At 36.5% G+C, this 19,955-nt stretch overlaps 1 protein-coding gene across 1 annotated transcript in view; it reads right to left on the reverse strand.

Moving 5' to 3' along the window:
- septin7b (septin 7b) overlaps positions 1 to 19,955 on the reverse strand; it is a 36,181-nt gene that overhangs the window by 7,492 nt on the left and 8,734 nt on the right. The window contains exons 2-10 of the mRNA XM_022679887.2: positions 17,981 to 18,087; positions 13,866 to 13,966; positions 12,301 to 12,435; positions 9,170 to 9,287; positions 6,119 to 6,211; positions 5,581 to 5,677; positions 5,247 to 5,298; positions 3,489 to 3,614; positions 2,104 to 2,124 (exon numbers count right to left, since the gene is read on the reverse strand). Coding sequence (XP_022535608.2) covers positions 2,104 to 2,124; positions 3,489 to 3,614; positions 5,247 to 5,298; positions 5,581 to 5,677; positions 6,119 to 6,211; positions 9,170 to 9,287; positions 12,301 to 12,435; positions 13,866 to 13,966; positions 17,981 to 18,087 — 850 coding nt within the window. The remainder of the gene's footprint in view (positions 1 to 2,103; positions 2,125 to 3,488; positions 3,615 to 5,246; positions 5,299 to 5,580; positions 5,678 to 6,118; positions 6,212 to 9,169; positions 9,288 to 12,300; positions 12,436 to 13,865; positions 13,967 to 17,980; positions 18,088 to 19,955) is intronic.

The following is a 19,955-nucleotide window of genomic DNA, read 5'->3' on the forward strand; positions in this document are numbered from 1 at the left end:
GCTGAGCAGAAAGCAGCTGAGCGAAGCCAGGGAATAAATTTCATCCTATAGCAGCAGTGATCTACAGACAAGACCTTATATAGAAGATCTTCCATAAATAAATATATAGAGAACCATAGAGAACTCTAAAGAGCTGTGCAATATAAAGAGAAATTACTGCAATAAATATTACAAAAATGCATTAATCACAAAAGGAATGAACTGAAGTATTATTTTTAATACTGAAATGGTTGAAATAGTTTCCAATAAAGTAAATAAATGATTGCTAAAGAAATATTATACACAGACAAAAATGTCTGGTGTCTACCTTGTGTTAACATTACACAATATTTAAAGTTAAGCAATGTGGGTTATGGATTATTATAGAAATGGACCAATCTGTGTTTTTATGAGGTTAATATTGATTGCAAGTTTGGCCAATTGCTGATAGCTTTCCAGGCAACCTTGGAAATGCTAAAATTGGCTAAAAATCTAATTTAGTGCTGAGATTACCTCTTAAATATGACTGGCTCTCATGATTGGCTATTAAGAGAACTATCAACCAATCACCAATCAGTCCAAAGTCAGTGCAGTGTTTTCCCAGAAAATCTTACAGCACTTCATGCTTCCCTCTGCTGACAACTTTTATAGAGATACGGATTTCATTTTCCAGCAGGATTTGGCACACTGACCACACTGCCAAAAGTACCAATTGGTCTTATATAATACTTTAATTGTATAAGAGACACTGAATTGATCACTCTATATAACATATGAGTTTCACATTCTGAATTGAATTACTGAAATAAAGTAATTTTCTTAATGATATTAAATTTTTTTGAGATGCACTAGTATAGGCTTAAGCTAAAACCTACAACAGTGATAAAATACTGTGGGTATGGATATGTAATGCAATACATTGTAAAGATACATTGTGGACAAATTGAGTAATAGCGGTCAGTATTCGTATTACTAGTTTATGTAAATAGTTCTCTTTTTTAAACAGATTTATGATTAAGAAAAAAGACTATATATATTATGACACCTTTGTTCTAGTTTAATCACACTAGGGAAATGACACATTAAATGTGGCATACATTTTGTATAGTTTTATCCTTTTTTTTGCATTATCATTTTAACAGCTTTACAGAGTTTTACACTTATTTTTAATACAAAATTGAACAAAAACATGTCGTCATTTGATCTGATTATTTTTAGCTACTATTACTGGTTATCAGATTTTTTTTCTATATTCACATAACCAATTTAAAAGTTTGGACATACCTTAAATTCAGTGTTTTTTCATAATAAAAAAAAAAATTCTGCATTGCAGATTAATACTAAATCCATTCAAACTAGGAAGAAAAACATATGGAATTATTTAGTAAACAGTTCAAAAGTGTTAAACAAACCAGAATAAGTTTATCTTGGCTGGATTTTCTCAGTCAGCTTTATGAGGTAGAGTCACCTGGAATTCAGGCTTTCAGTTAACAGCTGTGCTGAACTCATCAAGAGTTAATTATTTGAATTTCTTGTCTTTTAATGTGAAAGCATTAGTTGTAAAGTAGTGAAGAGGTAGAGTTACAGGTGTACAGTGAATAGTGAATATTTGAGTAATGTTCTAATCCAGATTATGAGAAGAAAGAACTACTTAACTAAGTAAAGAAAAAATACATGATTAGTCAATCTGAAAAATTGTAGTATCCTGAAATGCAGTAAAAGATCATTGCAGACGTTATAATGATGAAACTGGCACTCATCAGGAGTTACCAGCCAGATAAGAGCACCTAAATGCTTCTTCACAGAGTATTTTTTTGGTTTGTTTAACACTTTTAAGTTGCTACATGATTCCTTATGTGTTCCTTCATAGTCTGGATCACTTCACTATTCATCTATCATCATCCAGCTCTACTAATACTCTACAGAAGCACCACCACCACAAGCTTTTGCGTTTAACCTATCCATCACTGCACAGACCATTTCTCAAGCTTGCAGAAAACAGGGAGTGAAAAACATCCACCACAGACACCAGGGACACTGTCACTGGTAGAGGAGGCAATTCTTGTAATATGCAGGGCTTTGGGAAGAACGTATAAATAGATTTAAAAAAAAACAACCACTTACATGCCTTCCACTGAGTCAACTCTACAAAACAGAAACACACACACACACTTACTTTGCATGCTGAGTGTTCACTACTACGCATGAGCAAAATAACCTCAAATAAGCTCAACAAAACTAAGACGAGTCAACCTAAAACTGGAGTGTTCAGCTGGTGTGTGGTTTCCTGTCGCAGGTGGGCGTGGAGAAAGCCTTCAGTTAGTGGTGAATTTAAGTGGTGAAGCTCATTGGCTGCTGCAGGATCGCAGCACCGTGTGTGTGAGAGTGAGTGTGAGTGCATGCACATGCGCAGTACTAGTGCATGAACAGGTTAACCACTTCCAAACGTGATTGGCTTTGCAAATAAACATGGTTAGAGAGCCAAATGACAGGAAACGCTGCAGCACCAGTCTGAGGGAGAGAAAGTTCTAACTGCCTGAGGAAACAACATGATCCAGGACTGTGTAGAAAACATTTTAAAAAATCAATACTTTAAAACAGAACAATCTCGAGTCCAATCTGCTGGGTTTTAGAAAAGAAAAGAAGAACAAGGCCTCATTCTATTTAAAGGTTATCATTCATACATTCAAATATATCGCCTCTGATTGGTTAACATCATTGCAGAAGAGAATGCCTACCTGCCTTTTCCCCCACAGTCAATTTTACAGATCTAAATCTCAAAGGACAAAATGTTTTCAAAGATAGAGGGATTGGACAATGAAACTGAAACACCTGGTTTTAGAGCACAATAATTTATTGTGGTGAAGCACATTGAATTCTGCCGTGATTTGATCAGCCGTGGTTTTATGTTTTTTGGATACAATCCGGGTAAGCACCCGAACATCCCTTTCAGACAGCTTCCTCTTACAGCGTCCACAGTTAATCCTGTTGGATGCGGTTGGTCCTTCTTGGTGGTATGCTGACATTACCCTGGATACTGTGGCTCTTGATGCATCACAAAGACTTGCTGTCTTTGTCACAGATGTGCCAGCAAGACGTGCACCAACAATTTGTTCTCTTTTGGACTCTGGTATGTCACCCATAATTTTGTGTGCATTGCAATATTTTGAGCAAAACTGTGCTCTTACCCTGCTAATTGAACCTTCACACTCTGCTTTTACTGGTGCAATGTGCAATTAATGAAGATTGAACACCAGGCTGCTCAAATTTAGCCGTGAAAAACTTCCCACACTAAAATGACAGGTGTTTCAGTTTCATTGTCCAACCCCTGTATGTGTATATTATTTATATATTTTAAAATTTTAAAGTCCTTTGTGGCATTAATAACCATTCTGTTGTACAGTTGTATTTAAATTTGTTAGGCAATTGCTGGACATTTCCATTGTAATTCTAAACTTGTATTCCATTTCAATAATTTCTCTATAGTAAGTAGACAGTGGAGCACGCACTTGGTGAGCTGGCCTTTGGTCTTGTTGTTGTCCATCCCGTTGCAGGTGACGGCGGCTAGTTTCCGGCTCCTGTAGTTCTCGTAGTGGACGTTGTTTGTTACGTCCTTCAGGTCCTGCATGTGGGTCCTGAGAGAAAAGCGAGAAAAAAATTATCATGTGAACTAAAGGAATGATCCACAGGTAAATCTTATCTGACCAAGCTTTCCACACCATTACTGCCACAGGCAAACACTCAACATCTAACTTATACACTCCTTTAAACTGCAGGTGTGTTGAGAGGGGTAATAGAGGAATAACTTACTTATTCTTACATTGAGATTTTATTATTTTATTAAGGGTGGGTTTACAGGACAGGGATTAAGCCTAATCACACACTAAAGTATTTTTTGAACTATAATTCGCACTTAAAATCCTTTAATTTTCCCAAAAACCGTCAATGCACATTATAATCCGGTGAGCCTTATGTATGAATTTAACCAGTCAGGTATTAAGAAACAGTAAAACCACTTCGCTAAAGTACAGAGTTATACAGGAGTTTCAGTTTAGTTCTCCAGCACAGAGACTAGAGCAGTATTAGCATTAGCCGCTAAGCGCTAGCTCTTTTGCCGTTCAGATGCGAGTATATTGGACTGTAGTCTGCACGTTTACAGTGTTAAAACAAGCTACGTGGGACAAACCGCTAATAAAGCTAATATTGCCCTGGCTTACTGAAACAGTGCTATGCTCCAGTTCTAGTGCTGGGGAAATTCAGGAATCTAAGCTTACTGTAAATAAACAGAAGCACTTTACTCACTCAAATAAAATAAAAAAAATGTGTAGATTAACATCCAACACTCATTTGACTTTAAAAGAAAGTCTTTTTTTCATCCCTTTCAGACAGCTTCCTCTTACAGCGTCCACAGTTAATCCTGTTGGATGTGGTTGGTCCTTCTTGGTGGTATGCTGACATTACCCTGGATACTGTGGCTCTTAATACATCACAAAAACTTGATGTCTTGGTCACAGATGCTCCAGCAAGACGTGCCCCAACAATTTGTCCTCTTTTGAACTCTGGTATGTCACCCATCATGTGATAATGAAACACTCTGAGTGCTATGCTCCAGTTCTAGTGCTGGGGAAATTCAGGAATCTAAGCTTACTGTAAATAAACAGAAGCACTTTACACACCCAAATAGAAAAATGTGTAGATTAACATCCAGAACTCATTTGACTTTAAAAGAATGTCTTTTTTTATTTAGCTTAGCTTAGCTTTACTTAACTTAATTAGCTCGTTCTGGCCCACAGAGCTGCGATGAAAACTAGCTCCTCTGAGCATTGTGAGCACAGTCAATGTCAGTAATCAGAATAAAGGTAACATTCGTCAATACATCTGCGCTGCACGTTCCAATGAAACGCCCCCTTTTATACTCAGCGGATTAAGTTCAAATTCAGAAATCCTTACAACCAAGCTGAGATGTTTATAATAAAGTATAAAAAGTTTTCTCTATCTAATTTATCAGGCATTGTTTATTCCAGTGGCCAACGTTCAGGGCTTTATCTCCCCTCAAACATACAAGCATTTACTAGTGTTTTAATTAACACTTACTTTACATTTCTTACATTCATTCTTTTATTTACATTTAATTATCCACGATAAAAACTTGTGCCTTGAGAAGAAACAGTGCACTTAATCACAGAATATTGTTGTTATTGATCGGATCGGATTATTACCCAAAGTTTTAAAAATGTCTGATATTATATTGAGACTATATTGTGTACCTGATGAGCATGTTCCGTAGAATGGTGAAATCACAGTGGTCTCCGTTCTCAACTGTGGAAAAACAAATAAATAAATACAAATTTTGCAAAGTATTTCGTCACTTTTACTTAAAATACATGTGAAATAAAGCATAATAAAAATAATACACATACAATCATTACCCAGTCCTGACAGACTGTTACTGTCTAATTAGATAACTACACTGAGAATTCTTTTAGCTGCTTATTTACATAACAGTATATCTGAGTTCAGGCTGAGTGTGTGAATGTGTGTGTGTAGAATCTATGTTTAAGGAAAGGCAGGTGTTATTGTGAGCGGTTCTGGGTGGCGCACCTTCTGCCACCCCCCACGGGTACTGCCTCCCTCTAGCCTTCTTCCCGTTCACCTCGATTATGGTGTTACTGCCAACTACAGCCAGAGGCAGCCGATCCTTCACACAGAGAGAGAGAGAGAGAGAGAGAGAGAGAGACAGGTGAATGCATTTAATCTAGCTGCTACACAGAGCTGAAAGCTTTTCACACTAGCAGTGCAGTCAAACTCCATATGCTGTAAACATGGTAATCGCTATTTGAGCCGGCAAATTAGTGTCTGCATGGCTACATTATCTACTACTGGATTACACTGTCGATGTCATGCACAAAAAAACGTTGTATCTCCAAATTTCCAAATATGTTTCTCTTAGTGCACTCATTATGATTCTTCACGCAATGTAAAGAACAACTGCCATCATTCACATTATGTCAAAAATAAAAAACTAAACAAAAAATAAGATACAGGGTTTCATGTGACAGTGACAATACGTAGTTCAATCCTTAAAAATAATAATAAAATAAATCTATGTTTAAAGGAATAAAAAAAACACTAAACGTACTTTGATCTTTTTCACAAGCTTGTTGTCCTCCTCGTCATCAGTCTCTGGGAACTCGTAAATCTTAATTTTGTGTTCCTGGATTTCCCGCATGATCTGAAAAGGAAAGAGAACAGAAACGTTTTTTATTAACAGCACAAAGTCTGGATCTGTCCTCGCAAACTGAAGGCCTTATTGAATTCTACAGATTAAATATGAACCTTGGGAGTTTTGCTTGAAGGTTATCAGGTTTTGGTAGAATTTGGATTTGGAGTCAAAAAAGTACAATGATATTAGAAATCTCAATTTATACAATGCCTGTTTTTGTACAATAACTTATCAAATCTCTTCAGTTTTCACAGGCAATATTGATGTTTCAACAACAGCACCAGAACATCCTGCAAAATTAATTAAATACACAGAACAATTAAGACCTAAATTCTTCAATGACTGCATTATCAGATTTCCTGGACTTTAGACTTGATAATAAAACACAGTGGATCAACACCAGCAGATGATCAGCATGTCTTTCCAAACCATCACTGATCATCAGTACATTTTACATTTCATTTGTAAATTAAGGGATCAGAGTCTGGAGGAAGAGTGGAGAGACACACAGTCCAAACTGCTTGAGGTCTAGAGTGAAGTTTCCACCAATCAGTGATGGTTTGGAGAGTCATGTCTGTCATCTGCTGGTGTTGATCCACTGTGTTTTATCATCAAGTCTAAAGTCAGTGCAGTTTTTTCCCCCAAAATCTTACAGCACTTCATGCTTCCCTCTGCTGAAGACAACTTTTATGAAGATGCAGATTTCATTTTCCAGCAGGACTTGGCACACTGCCCACATACTGCCAAAAGTACCAATTGGTCTTATAGTAATATTCTAACTTTCTGAGACACCGATGTTTGGGTTTTCATTGGCTGTAACCCATAATCATCAACAATAAAATGATATTCCATTTTTTTTCTAGATACACTAGTAATACTGTAATACTAGAATTGTATGTTCTATGTTCTGCTGAAAAGTGCAGTTTTATTGTATTGTATTTATTAGTTTAACACAGAGCACAGGTTCTTCAGTATAATATTTGTGGTCAGGATGACCAGGTTGGGATTTAGGTCTTTCTCTCTGTGTGTGTGTTTCTCCCTGCTGAGATAATACTCTAACAGATGGCTCCACACCCACAAGATGGGCAGATCTGGGGCCAGCCACACTCCTGACTTGTATTAGCATTAGATTAGCAGAATGCTACTGCAGGTGAGGGAACTGAGACTATAGCTGGGCTAATGAAGAAAGCAAGAGATCTAAGACAGTAGATAACATCAGTGTGAGTAAAAACAAACAAAAAACACAGAACTGTGTTCAATTTATGACAATTTAATAATCATTGCGGGTAAATAGAGCTGGGATGATGTATAGAAGAATAAAGAGTAACTGTGTATGCACACATGCGGCCCGTTTCCCTTTTTGGAGCGGCCCGCGAGGTATTTTAGAAATAGAATGAAAGTTGGCCTGCAGGTTTTTATAATGTGAGATTCAAAGTTTGAACGCTAGGTGTCAGAAACGGAGTCTAAAAGTGGCGAGAGTGAAGTTTTAGCGCAGAAAAACGGGCCAAGGAGATTAAAGCAGCGAGAGTGAAGTTTTAGTGCAGAAAAATGGGCCAAAGATTCTAAAGCGGAGAGAGTGAAGTTTTAGTGCAGAAAAAACGGCCAAAGAGTCTAAAAGCGGCGAGAGTGAAGTTGTAGCGCAGAAAACGGGCCAAGGAGTCTAAAAGCGGCGAGAGTGAAGTTTTAGTGCAGAAAAACGGGCCAAAGATTCTAAAGTGGAGAGAGTGCTCAGTTGTAGCGCAGAAAAATGGGCCAAAGAGTCTAAAAGCGGAGAGAGTGTGCGTTTCTAGCGCAGAAACACGGGGCAAAGAGTCTAAAAGCGGAGAGAGTGCGCGTTTCTAGCGCAGAAAAACGGGGCAAAGAGTCTAAAAGCAGAGAGAGTGCGCATTTCTAGCGCCGAAAAACGGGCCAAAGAGTCTAAAAGCGGAGAGAGTGCGCATTTCTAGCGCAAAAAACTGCCAAAGAGTCTAAAAGTGGAGAGAGTGTGCATTTCTAGCGCAGAAAAACGGGGCAAAGAGTCTAAAAGCGGAGAGAGTGCGCGTTTCTAGCGCAGAAAAACAGGCCAAAGAGTCTAAAAGCGGAGAGAGTGTGCATTTCTAGCGCAGAAAAACGGGCCAAAGAGTCTAAAAGCGGAGAGAGTGCGCATTTCTAGCGCAAAAAACTGCCAGAGTATAAAAGCGGAGAGAGTGCTCATTTTTAGCGCAGAAAAACGGGCAAATGAGTCTAAAAGCGGAGAGAGTGCGCATTTCTAGCGCAGAAAAACAGGCCAAAGAGTCTAATAGCGGAGAGAGTGCTCATTTCTAGCGCAGAAAAACGGGCCAAAGAGTCTAAAAGCGGAGAGAGTGCGCATTTCTAGCGCAAAAAACTGCCAAAGAGTATAAAAGCGGAGAGAGTGCTCATTTTTAGCGCAGAAAAACGGGCAAATGAGTCTAAAAGCGGAGAGAGTGCGCATTTCTAGCGCAGAAAAACAGGCCACAGACTCTAAAAGCGGAGAGAGTGCGCATTTCTAGCGCAGAAAAACGGGCCAAAGAGTCTAAAAGCGGAGAGAGTGCTCATTTCTAGCGCAGAAAAACGGGCAAATGAGTCTAAAAGTTGCCGTAATTAAGGAGTTTAATATTAAGAGACATCATGAAATGAAACATCAATTTGAAAAATCTTAGTTTACACAACACTGTCAAAGATAGATAAAGATAGTAAGTCAAGTAAAATGGTGTGTAAATGAAAGTAATCAGGAAAATGTATTATTTAAAGTGGTATATTTCATTATTTGTTTTATTACAGAGTCTTTGGCCCATGACTTCAAATTTATTTCTCCTTCCCTTGCTCTAGAGAATGTATAAAGTTCTATATATTGATTATACTGGTTTATTCACACCTGTCAGTGACTCATCGGATACTTTACAGTGAGAGAGAGAGCAATATTATCATCACTAGCAGTGTGCACACAGCGTAAGACTGAGGACAAACCTGTTTCTTGAACTGTTGGCACTCTTCTGGGGTGAGGGTATCCGCTTTGGCAATCAGGGGGATGATATTCACCTTCTCATGCAACCGTTTCATAAACTCAATGTCCAGAGGTTTCAGCCTAGGGGAGAAAACATATTGATATATCCACAGATCAACAATGAAGAGTCCACACCCAATATGACTATAAAAAGAGACAGTTCATATAAACAGGGAAGATTGCAATGCTCTATTTGAAAGCTATATTATGGAAAATCTTAAAATAAAAAAAAAACATCTTTCAGAGGATTGCTGTGAAGATTTAAAAGCATTTTAGTGAGGTCAGGAACTTAAATGAACTCCTCAAGGGACTAGACTGTGTAGCTGTGTGTGTGTGTGTGTGTGTGAATTTACACATCTGTGTCAGCAACATTGGGTGCAACTTAAAGCCGCTGAATAAGGCATTCAATAGAATATGATGAATGTGGAGGTGTCCCAATAGTTTTGTCTATACTGTATATTAAATTCAACTGTCCTCGAGAAGTTACACACAGTACCCAGGAACACAGTATGTGCTTATAAACACTGTGTCGAGATGTTCTCCTTATCTGACCATTATCTGTCCATAAACAGTCCAAAAATGTCCATAAGCAGCAGGAAATGGGTGTGCCAGGGTGGTAATTCAGCATGTGGCACGTGTCCTTGGCACTTTGTGCTGAGATAAAACACACCAGCATCAAAAGCTGTTTAGTCTGGAGCTGGAGTCTGATCATTTAGATAATCTATGGTTGTCTACCATAAATCACCTACAATCCTAACAGATCAACAGCTCATGTTTTTAAGGTTCTCACTAATATTTGTATGATATTTTTATACATTTTCTCATCAGAAGTCTTTACATTTCTAGGTTTTATAGAGTTTTCAGATTTTACAGGGCTTGTGGGAATTTGATTTTTTTAAAGGACTATGGAATAAATGAAATAATAAAAAAAAAAAACAATGAAAATGATCTAATAAGGATTACATATAGGGGTGGGAATCGTTTACTATCTCACGATTCGATTCGATTCCGATTTTGGGGGCCACGATTCGATTCAAAATCGATTTTTGATTCAAAACGATTTGAATTATAAAAATTTCTGCTTCTGGCTTATGAATCTTATTGAAAAAAAACCCTCCATAATATACACTGGTCCTGGAGCAGGTAATGTGTTACAAAAACAATAAAATGTGCAGGAATGTGGGTCTTCAGTGACAGAGGAATCACTGGGATATCACAATGACGTTAATGAACAATAAATAAATAATAAATAACACTGATTTATTACCAGGCTACTAGCGGTGGTGTGTAGGTGACGCTGCTGGGCTGATGTGATGATAGCACTGGAGCGCTAAAGTTCAGGAGCAGCTGCTGATTAACTAGTTAATTTAAGGTCGTTGTATTTCTTCAGAAAGGGAGCAGGAGGTGGAGAAATTAATTCATATTGTCCATTCCTTAATTCCTCTGTGATGAGGTGCTGAAATTAGCTCTGATTAGCTTATTGTATTTTTCCGTTCCGCCTTAAATGCTGCAGCCCGCTGCCACCTGTAGCGTTATTTAAGGTGGAACTGGAAAGTTAGCTAGTTAGCTAGCTAACAGTTACTGAAACTAACTACTAGCGATCTTTTTTATGCTTGTTATGAAGCATTCTGCCATAAAACATTGAAACTACACGTTAATCTAATGTAATATAGTGCTTGTTCTGCCATCTTACCGGTGATTCTCAAACACCTACGCTCTGTGTGTGTCTGGAAGATCTCCGTTTGAAAGGACAAGCGCTATCCCCAGGGTTGCCAGGTCCAACAAAAATACCCAGCCCAAAATCAGTCTAAAACCCGCCCCTCAGAATCGATTTTGGGACATTTTAAATCGATTCTGAATCGTAGTAAATGAGAATCAAGATTCTTATGTGAATCGATTTTTTGGCACACCTCTAATTACATACATACTATATATGTTCAAATGTTTGTGCACACAGATACTTTTACACTATCACCATACATGGGATTACACTTTTTTATATTATAAACTCATTAGATGATTAAATTCATAAATAACTGAAAAGAAATTGACAGGATTTTCTGTTCAGTGGGATTGGCGATGTAGTCCTAAAATAATAGCACAATATTTCAGGGTATTTTTGCAATAACAATGTTTTTGGGGATTTGACATAAGAATATACATGAGTATATTATATATATATATTACTGCAACAAAAATCAATATAGTTTTGCTTATCAAAGTTTTATTTTTTCTAAATCAAAGAGTTTCATTCATTCAGTAGAAACAAACAAAAAAAAACACTGCTGGAGCAGCATTAGCATTACCCGCTAACTGCGCTATCTATTTTCCTGTTCAGAGGTGAGTATTTTCAGCTAGTAGCCTGCTCCTAACCCCGGCTAGCACTGCTGGAGCAGCATTAGCATTACCCGCGAACCATGCAAGCTATTTTCCTATTAAGAGAGGAGTATTATCGGACTGTAGCCTGCTCCTAACCCAGCTAGCATTGCTGGAGCGGTTAGCCGTTACTAGTGCTGGATAAATTTGGGAATCTAAGCCTATTATAAATAAACGAAAGCTCTTGACTCGCCTACCAGTGCTCGTTTGACTTTAAAAGAAAGTCTTTTTTTATTACAGTTTTATTAACCATTCAGACTTGCTGAATTATAAATTCCTTATAGTGTCTATTAAAATGCTCATATGTCTCATAATCCAGTGCACCTTATGTATGACAATAGACGTTCATTGATAGTACACCTTATAAATATGTTGCACCTTATAGTGCGAAAAATACGATAAATAAAGTGTGAATAAATAAATCATTTTTGGCTGGAATGGTATCAGGTCTATTCTCATTCTCAAGTAAAGGAGCTGATTAATGAGCCCTGCTGATTGGTGAGCTCTCAGTTCAGGTTAGAGTGGGCGTGTCTGCTCTAAAGATAAGTGTTTAGTTCAGTGGTGATGCTTCAGGCTGCTGAATGTAAATAAACTACAGTAAATCTCAGATAACTGATGGCAGGAAGGGATGAGGAGGTGAAACAGGGCCAGTATGTCGGGTGCTTGGGACACGCCCTCTAACCAGCTTACACACACACACACACACACACACTCTCACCCGTGGCCTGAGGGTGCAATGAAGTACAGGCAGCAGTGGATTCGGCTGTCCGGCATCTGCCTCCTGTTGACACGAGACTCTGCGTTCAGGTAATCCTCAAACTTACTGTCGATGTGATCGGTGACCGGCTGCCAGCTACACAACACACAACACACACACACAGAGATTTACAGCAGGCAGAGTAACACACACACATTTAAACTATAGTTGCAATAGTATGTGATATTCTGTGTAAAATAATTAAAAAACCTGTTTAACACCTTCAATGAATATGGGATCAATCTGAAATATTCGTAAAAAAATTAATTAAATGATTAAATTCATAAAACCTTTGTTCAGTTTACGGGTGGGCGATATATAGCTCCAAAATAATATCCTAATATTTTAGGGTTTTTGCAATAAAAATGTTCTTGTTGATATAATAAACCACTGATATTTTTTAAATTAATTTCAAGAATATATATTACTGCAACAGGATACATTTTATTATTAAAGTTTCTTACATTCAGTTGAATAAAAAAATAATAATAATCGTTTGTCTATATTTCGTAATCAGAAACTTACCAAAACCCTGATTTTGTAAAAAAAAAAGGTAAATTTACATAAAAATATATTAGTGTAACATAAAAAAATAAATAATAATAATAATAAGTAATGTAAAAGTAGTGTAATAACAATCTACCACAGAACTAAAGCACAGAATATTTCATGCATGCATATAAACCGCAAACAAACAATTTAGAAGTAAATACAGTAAATAGCAAAATAAATACAAAATAATTTTAAGAATATTTTGATATCACAAAATTATTTTTTTATTTTTATTTTAGCGGGTCAAAATTGTTGGCGGTATTAAGCAGATACGCACATCATGATAACTATTAGGTGTAGGAGATATGGCCCAAAAAATAGATTTTTTCATTTTATAGACTTTAGATTCCTCGATAAGAATATTCTTGGTGATTTCACAAAACACTAGAATTATTTTTTTATATTTGGTAAAAAAATGTTTATAAATAAACAGGAATAATAATAATAGTAAAAAAAAATAATCTAACAAAAAATTAATAAAAAATATATATGTATATAGTAAAAATAAAAATACTATAGTCTGCACTTTCAAATGTAAGACTTATTTTCTAAATGACACTTTTTTTGTTAGATCATTTATTTTGTAACTAATAAATCATTACATTACTTGTCAACACCTATCGTCTATGATACAGTATTGCAGACCTCTAATAACCATTCATTTTTATACCATCAGATATGAAATCAAAGTTAAAAATATTTTTTTAATATAAATATTTAAATAGTCACTAAATTACTTCATTAAATCCCTGAATATGTATACATATGCCTAATAAAATGAACCAATAAACTGTGAATCATAATTCTAAATACATGGCATATCGCAATCATGATATGTAGCAACAGAGCCATGACGAACTTTCCTCACATCATTTAGCTCTTATTTCTATTGCAAAACAGGATTACTGAAGATTTCTGGGTAATGCAACCACCACCAACCAGCCCCTCCCAAAACTCATCATCAGCGCACTCACCAGTTACTGTTGTCTACAGCATCTCCAAACCCTGGAGTGTCCACCGTCGTGAGCAGCAGCTGAACCCCGCCCTCCTTCATCAACACTTTGGATTGTTCTACCTGAAACACACAGATTCAGCTATTTACAGACCACATACAGTCATTTACTGTTATTTTACTTTTTAAACCACAATACCAATCTCACTTATATTCAAAATAAAGGTGAATAAAAGTATTATTTTGTTTTTCATCTACATTAAAAAATACAATTGTAATTTTAAATGATGTGCTGTACTTTGTTTTTTTGATCCCACTCTTTTGCTTGGATAAAAGTAACCCTTTATTTTATTCATATTTTATTTGAGTTTCATTGAGTTTTCCGAAAACCAACCACAATATATTTGTCTTGCTTACAGTAACGGAATATACAGTTCTGGAAAAAAAATAAGAGGTCACTTAAAAATGATGAGTTTCTTTGATTTTACCAAATTGGAAAGCTCTGGAATATAATCAAGAGGAAGATGAATGATCACAAACCATCAAACCAAACTGAACTGCTTGAATTTTTGCACCAGGAGTAAAGGCATAAAGTTATCCAAAAGCAGTGTGTAAGACTGGTGGAGGAGAACATGATGCCAAGATGCATGAAAACTGTGATTAAAAACCAGGGCTATTCCACCAAATATTGATTTCACTTAAAACTCTTAAAACTTCATGAATATGAGCTTGTTTTCTTTGCATTCTTTTTTATATTTTTATTGTCTGAAACCTCTGCATCTTTTTTGTTATTTCAGCCAATAAATGCTATAAATTTCAATATTTATATTTGGAATTTGGGAGAAACGTTGTTTATAGTTTATAGAATAAAACAACAATGTTATTTTTACTTAAATATATACCTATAAATAGCAAAATCAGAGAAACTAATGTGGTCTCTTAATTTTTTCGAGAGCTGTATATAGTGATATACTGAATTGTAACCTCTTGCTAAGATACTATCCTAGTCCTACAGCTTGTATCTGTCAGCTGGGAAAAAATGCCTTTATTTTTTAGTTTGCTGATGAGTTGATGCATATACAGTCCCAGTACACACCTTCTCATTGAGTATTTGTATTTTTTCCTTATTTCATATATTTTCTACATTGTAGATTTAAATTAAATGTATGAAGACAATTACCATATTCTATGGACTATAAAGCGCACCGTATTATAAGGTACACTATCAATAAGCGTCTATTTCCTAACCTATTTCCATACGCAAGGTGCACATTTTTTCTTTTAAAGTGAAACCAGCACTGAATGTTAATCTACACAGATTTCTCTCCTGAAAACTGTTTATTTGGGTGAGTAAAGCGCTTCTGTTTATTTACAGTAAGCTTAGATTTCCAGATTTCCACTAAGGCTAGCAGCAGTTTGCGGGTAATGCTGCACGACAGCGCTACATTGAGGAACCCTGAGTGTTCCGGAAATCCAGGGCTATATCAGCTAGCGGTTTGCCCCACATACCTTGTTTTAACACGATAAACTTGCAGGCTACAGTCCGATAATACTCGCTTCTACACGGCGAAAGAGCTAGCACGGTTAGTGGCTATTGCTAACACTGCTCCAGCAGCGCTAGCCGGGGTTATCAGCAGGCTACAGGCCGATAGTACTCACTTCTGAATGGCGAAAGAGCTAGAGCTAGCGCTAAGCGAGGTTAGCGGCTAATGCTAATACTGCTCCAGTCTCGAGTCTTGGTGCTGGAGAACTAAACTGAAACTCCAGTATAACACTATACTTAAGCAATATAAGGCTCACTAACGATTTTTGGGAAAATTAAACTCTTAAGTGTGCCTTATAGTGAAAAAAAAGTACTAATGAGCCTATAATTATAGAAATATTCAGATATGAAATTGGCCTATAAAAATGTTAAATTATCGTAAAAAAAAATAATAATAATAATAATATTAAAAATAAAATGTTTTACAGGCTCATCTATGCTAATGGTCTTTTTATACTAAGTAAACACAATAGGCATAGATCGTGTTCATACATTGTACAATAATCCAACCACGTAATCATCATGATAAGGTCTAATAGTACCATCTTTCTATAACGTCTCACTTTTGATAATGTTTTCCAAAATCATAAATATTCCATTCTTCTGTCTGGGAAAAAACATTTAAGTGGAGAAAAACATTAAAACTAAGGATTGACAGCAGGTAAAAGCTGACACTCTCTCTCTCTTGGATCTGCAAGTAGTAACACGTAAGGCCAGGCAGTGTACCATTACTGTGGTATGCTGGGAAACCAGAGCTAGTAGAGCTGGTGGTGCAACAGTTTTAGAGAGACAAGACCTTACTGAGGGTAAAAACAAGGTAAAATGTAGGGTTCCACATGAACTATGAGTTTCTTAAATGACCAAATGATCAAGTACAACTTACAATACACTGAATTATAAGGTTTGGACAGCTTTAATTTTGATATTATTAGGAATTATCTTGTCATTTTATGTTTAAACATTTAATTTAACCAGGCAGACAGTTAAGAAAAGATACTTGTGTTTAAGAGTGGCATGGCAACACCACCAAGCTGGGAGAGAGAACGCTAACTGATAATTCTGTTACGTCAGCTAGCAGATAGGCAGGGAGGGTCATCCTACCCATCAATTAAGCCAATTATGCTCAATAAACTTCTAACTGTAGCACCACTGGGGATCACTTGCACGATTTATGTAATTGTAGTTGATGGTACATAAGGACAATAAAACGCAGTGGATCAACACCAGTAGATGACATGTCTCTCCAAACCATCACTGATCATCAGTAAATTTTACATTTCATTTATAAATCAAGGGAGCAGAGTCTGGAGGAAGAGTGGAGAGACATACAGTCCAAGCTGCTCGAGGTCTAGAGTGAAGTTTCCACCAATCAGTGATGGTTTGGGGAGTCATGTCTCTCATCTGCTGGTGTTGATCCACTGTGTTTTATTATCAAGTCTAAAGTCAGTGCAGTTTTGTTTTCCCACAAAATCTTACAGCACTTCATGCTTCCCTCTGCTGAAGACTTTTATACAGATGCAGATTTAATTTTCCAGCAGAATTTGGCACACTGCCCACTAGTGCTGGGCGATATGAGAAAAATCATACATCACGATATGGAATTTTTTATATCACGATAACGATATATATGATGATATACCACATTCAGTTATTCTTCAAAAAATATGACAAAATAATATCATTGTTTACTTTTTTTCCAACTTTATTTCAAAGTGACCTTTTAGTGCAGCAATATATGTGTAAAATAAAAACAGATGAGGTAGAGGCAGTAGCCATTTTTTTCCAAATTATAGAGGTATTTAAATTGAGTTATCAAAATAAGCTCAATTAACATTTTTTAAAGTGTCCGTCAAATAAGGTAGGGTAGCGTCATGTCGCAAAAGCACATTATGAAGCTTTTTTTTGCAAAGATTACTTTATTATCGCTTATATAAACCGAGTTTATGCAAAGTGGCCACGCCAATACATTGATGAAATTACTGTAGAATCGATAGGGACCATAGAAAGTAAGTAGCACGATAGACACTTTTTTATCGTCCCCACGATATTTATCGTCATATCGCACAGCACTACTGCCCACACTGCCAAAAGTACCAATTAGTCTTATTTATTATGCTAATTTACAATAACAATTAAAAAAAAAAAACGCTTAAAATAGATCACTCTGTGTAACACATCTATTTAATATATAAATTTCACATTTTGAACTGAATTACTGAAACACTGAAAGTAACTTTCAATGAAATTCTATTTAATTTGGGATGCACTAGTTGGTTGGTTAAATCATAATTTTGTGTAATGCTGGTAAAATATATATTTCATTTTTATTTTACTATACATCCAGAAACAAACATTAAGCTATATGGCCCAAAAATGACCAATTACAAGAATATCTACTATAGTTTGTTGGACAATTCGCTTTTATAAAATAAAGAAAATACAGCAATAATTAAATAATTATCAATAAATGCAATTAGTTTACTAACAATCATATTATACAAAGAACTTTACGAATGATCAGTGCTGCAGCTGAAACAGATGGGGCAGCCCTGAACTCTTTTTTTATATTATATAATTTTTGGTTTTACCAGTACCTGAACAGTCTTCTTGACTCTATGTGAAGGTCCTGGGTATTCTGAGGAGTACAGGTCCGTGAGGAAGAGGGAATTAATCAGCGTGGACTTGCCCAAACCCGATTCACCTAAAATTGAGAAAGAACAACAGAAAAAAACACACACATAAGTTTACTTATATAGTTATATTATAACAGCAATTTCTATATCATGATTTCACCGTAACAAAAACCCAGCCTGAGGGGAGCTCTGCGTTAAATCATCTGCTAATCCCATCAGGAATAACAGGAATAACTGAGTGGACTTGTATCTCAGTTCAGTCGCAGGCTCTCGCAGATCTTCACCAGCCTGCAGCTAAAACCTCAAGCTCAGACCACAAATCTTACAGTCTAGTTCCTTGTGGATGCACAGATGGTGCATTTGTTGTTGAAAAAGGCCTTGAATGTGACCCCGGAGAATCATTAATCTAATCACAGCGTGAGCAGTGTTCAGCCCAGGCCAAGGCACAGAACGCTCCTTTCATACGGCTCACTCTCACTGTCTTTGTGAGGTGCGCTGGTCTTCCTCCTGGCAGGAATAAGAGAATAACTAGATCCATGTGAGAGGACGCAACCGTGGACCTCACTTTGGTTTTAGACTGAGATTTTCCAATTCTTCTCTGATAATTCAGATCACCATGTGGAGCCCAATGTTTTTAATAGGGCTGCAACTAATGATTATTTTGGTAGCTGATTTATTTGATATTTTTTTCTTTGATTAGTCGATTAGTCAATGATTATTTCTGCCATGTTCTCCATCTCTAAAAACAATATAAACAGCTGAATCTGAGATTTACAAGGCATTTTAATGTCTTGATCAGGGGTAAACAGTAATAGGCGAAACATCTGGCCCGTGAGGATGTTTGAACTATAATGAACGATAATGGGAAAAAAAAAAAAAAAAAATGCTTCTCTGGAGAGCTTTTGTTTACATCCCTCCCCGGTCTCTGTGTCGCGCTTGGAGTGACTTTAGTTTTCACCCGTTCTTGTTTTTCCGCCTATTCTAGGGCTCCCGATCTCCTTTACAATGGCATTTTTTTCCTGGTTGTGTCCTAATTCACTTGCAAAATAGGCGTCTATTGACCTAGGCGAGCACATGAAAATCAGAGGAGTAGGGCTAAGTGGTAGTGTCAAGGGGAGAAATGGGATTGGGCCTAAATCTAGCTCTACATTGAGATTGTATTGCCACTATTACTTGGTCTTCTTATAATTTCTGTATCTGTGTATAGTAATTGTTAAAACCCTAATAAACAGTAAAAAAAAACACCACGGTCATGCAGGGACAGACTCTATTTTTTAAGGGCAAAACATATATAAGTTATTTGCTCAGTGTAGTTATATTTGAACATGTCAGTCATAAAGTAATTACACATGAAGTTCACAGGAAGAGAGAAGGCTTTATTTGTTTTTGTTGGCTCTGCTTTCCGTTTCTGCTTCTCTGCTCTCCCCGTTCTGATGCTTAACGTCACTGACAGTACAGCCAAACTCAAAACCTGACACTTAACAGGCTGATAATTAAAATAAATAACAAATAAAATGGCAATAAAAATAAAATGAAAAAAAAAAAAACTGTTAAAATATTATGGGTGTTTGAAATTATTGATAGATCAGAGTATTGTGCTCTTTTGTTTCACTGTTAATTTGTTGACTTCTTATTCAGACCTGCCAACCTTGAAGAGTGGTGTTAATCACTTAAAATTAACTGTACAACACAACAAATAATCACAACAATCTTCTGTGATTAATCATAATTATAATCATGATTATGTTATTTTTTCTTTTTAACTGTATTGTGTCTCCGTGTAGTGAAAATTACTAAGAGTGAGTTTAACTAAGGGTTTTAATAGAGAAAATAAACGCTAGTGTAGCTCCATATTCCACATCCTGAAATGTGCCATCCGGTGTGTGTGTGTGTGTGTGTGCGTGCGTGTGTGCACAAGAAAGCGTCAGGAATTAGT

The sequence above is a fragment of the Astyanax mexicanus genome, chromosome 1 (assembly GCF_023375975.1).
Source record: "Astyanax mexicanus isolate ESR-SI-001 chromosome 1, AstMex3_surface, whole genome shotgun sequence".
NCBI classification, from domain to species: Eukaryota; Metazoa; Chordata; class Actinopteri; order Characiformes; family Acestrorhamphidae; genus Astyanax; species Astyanax mexicanus.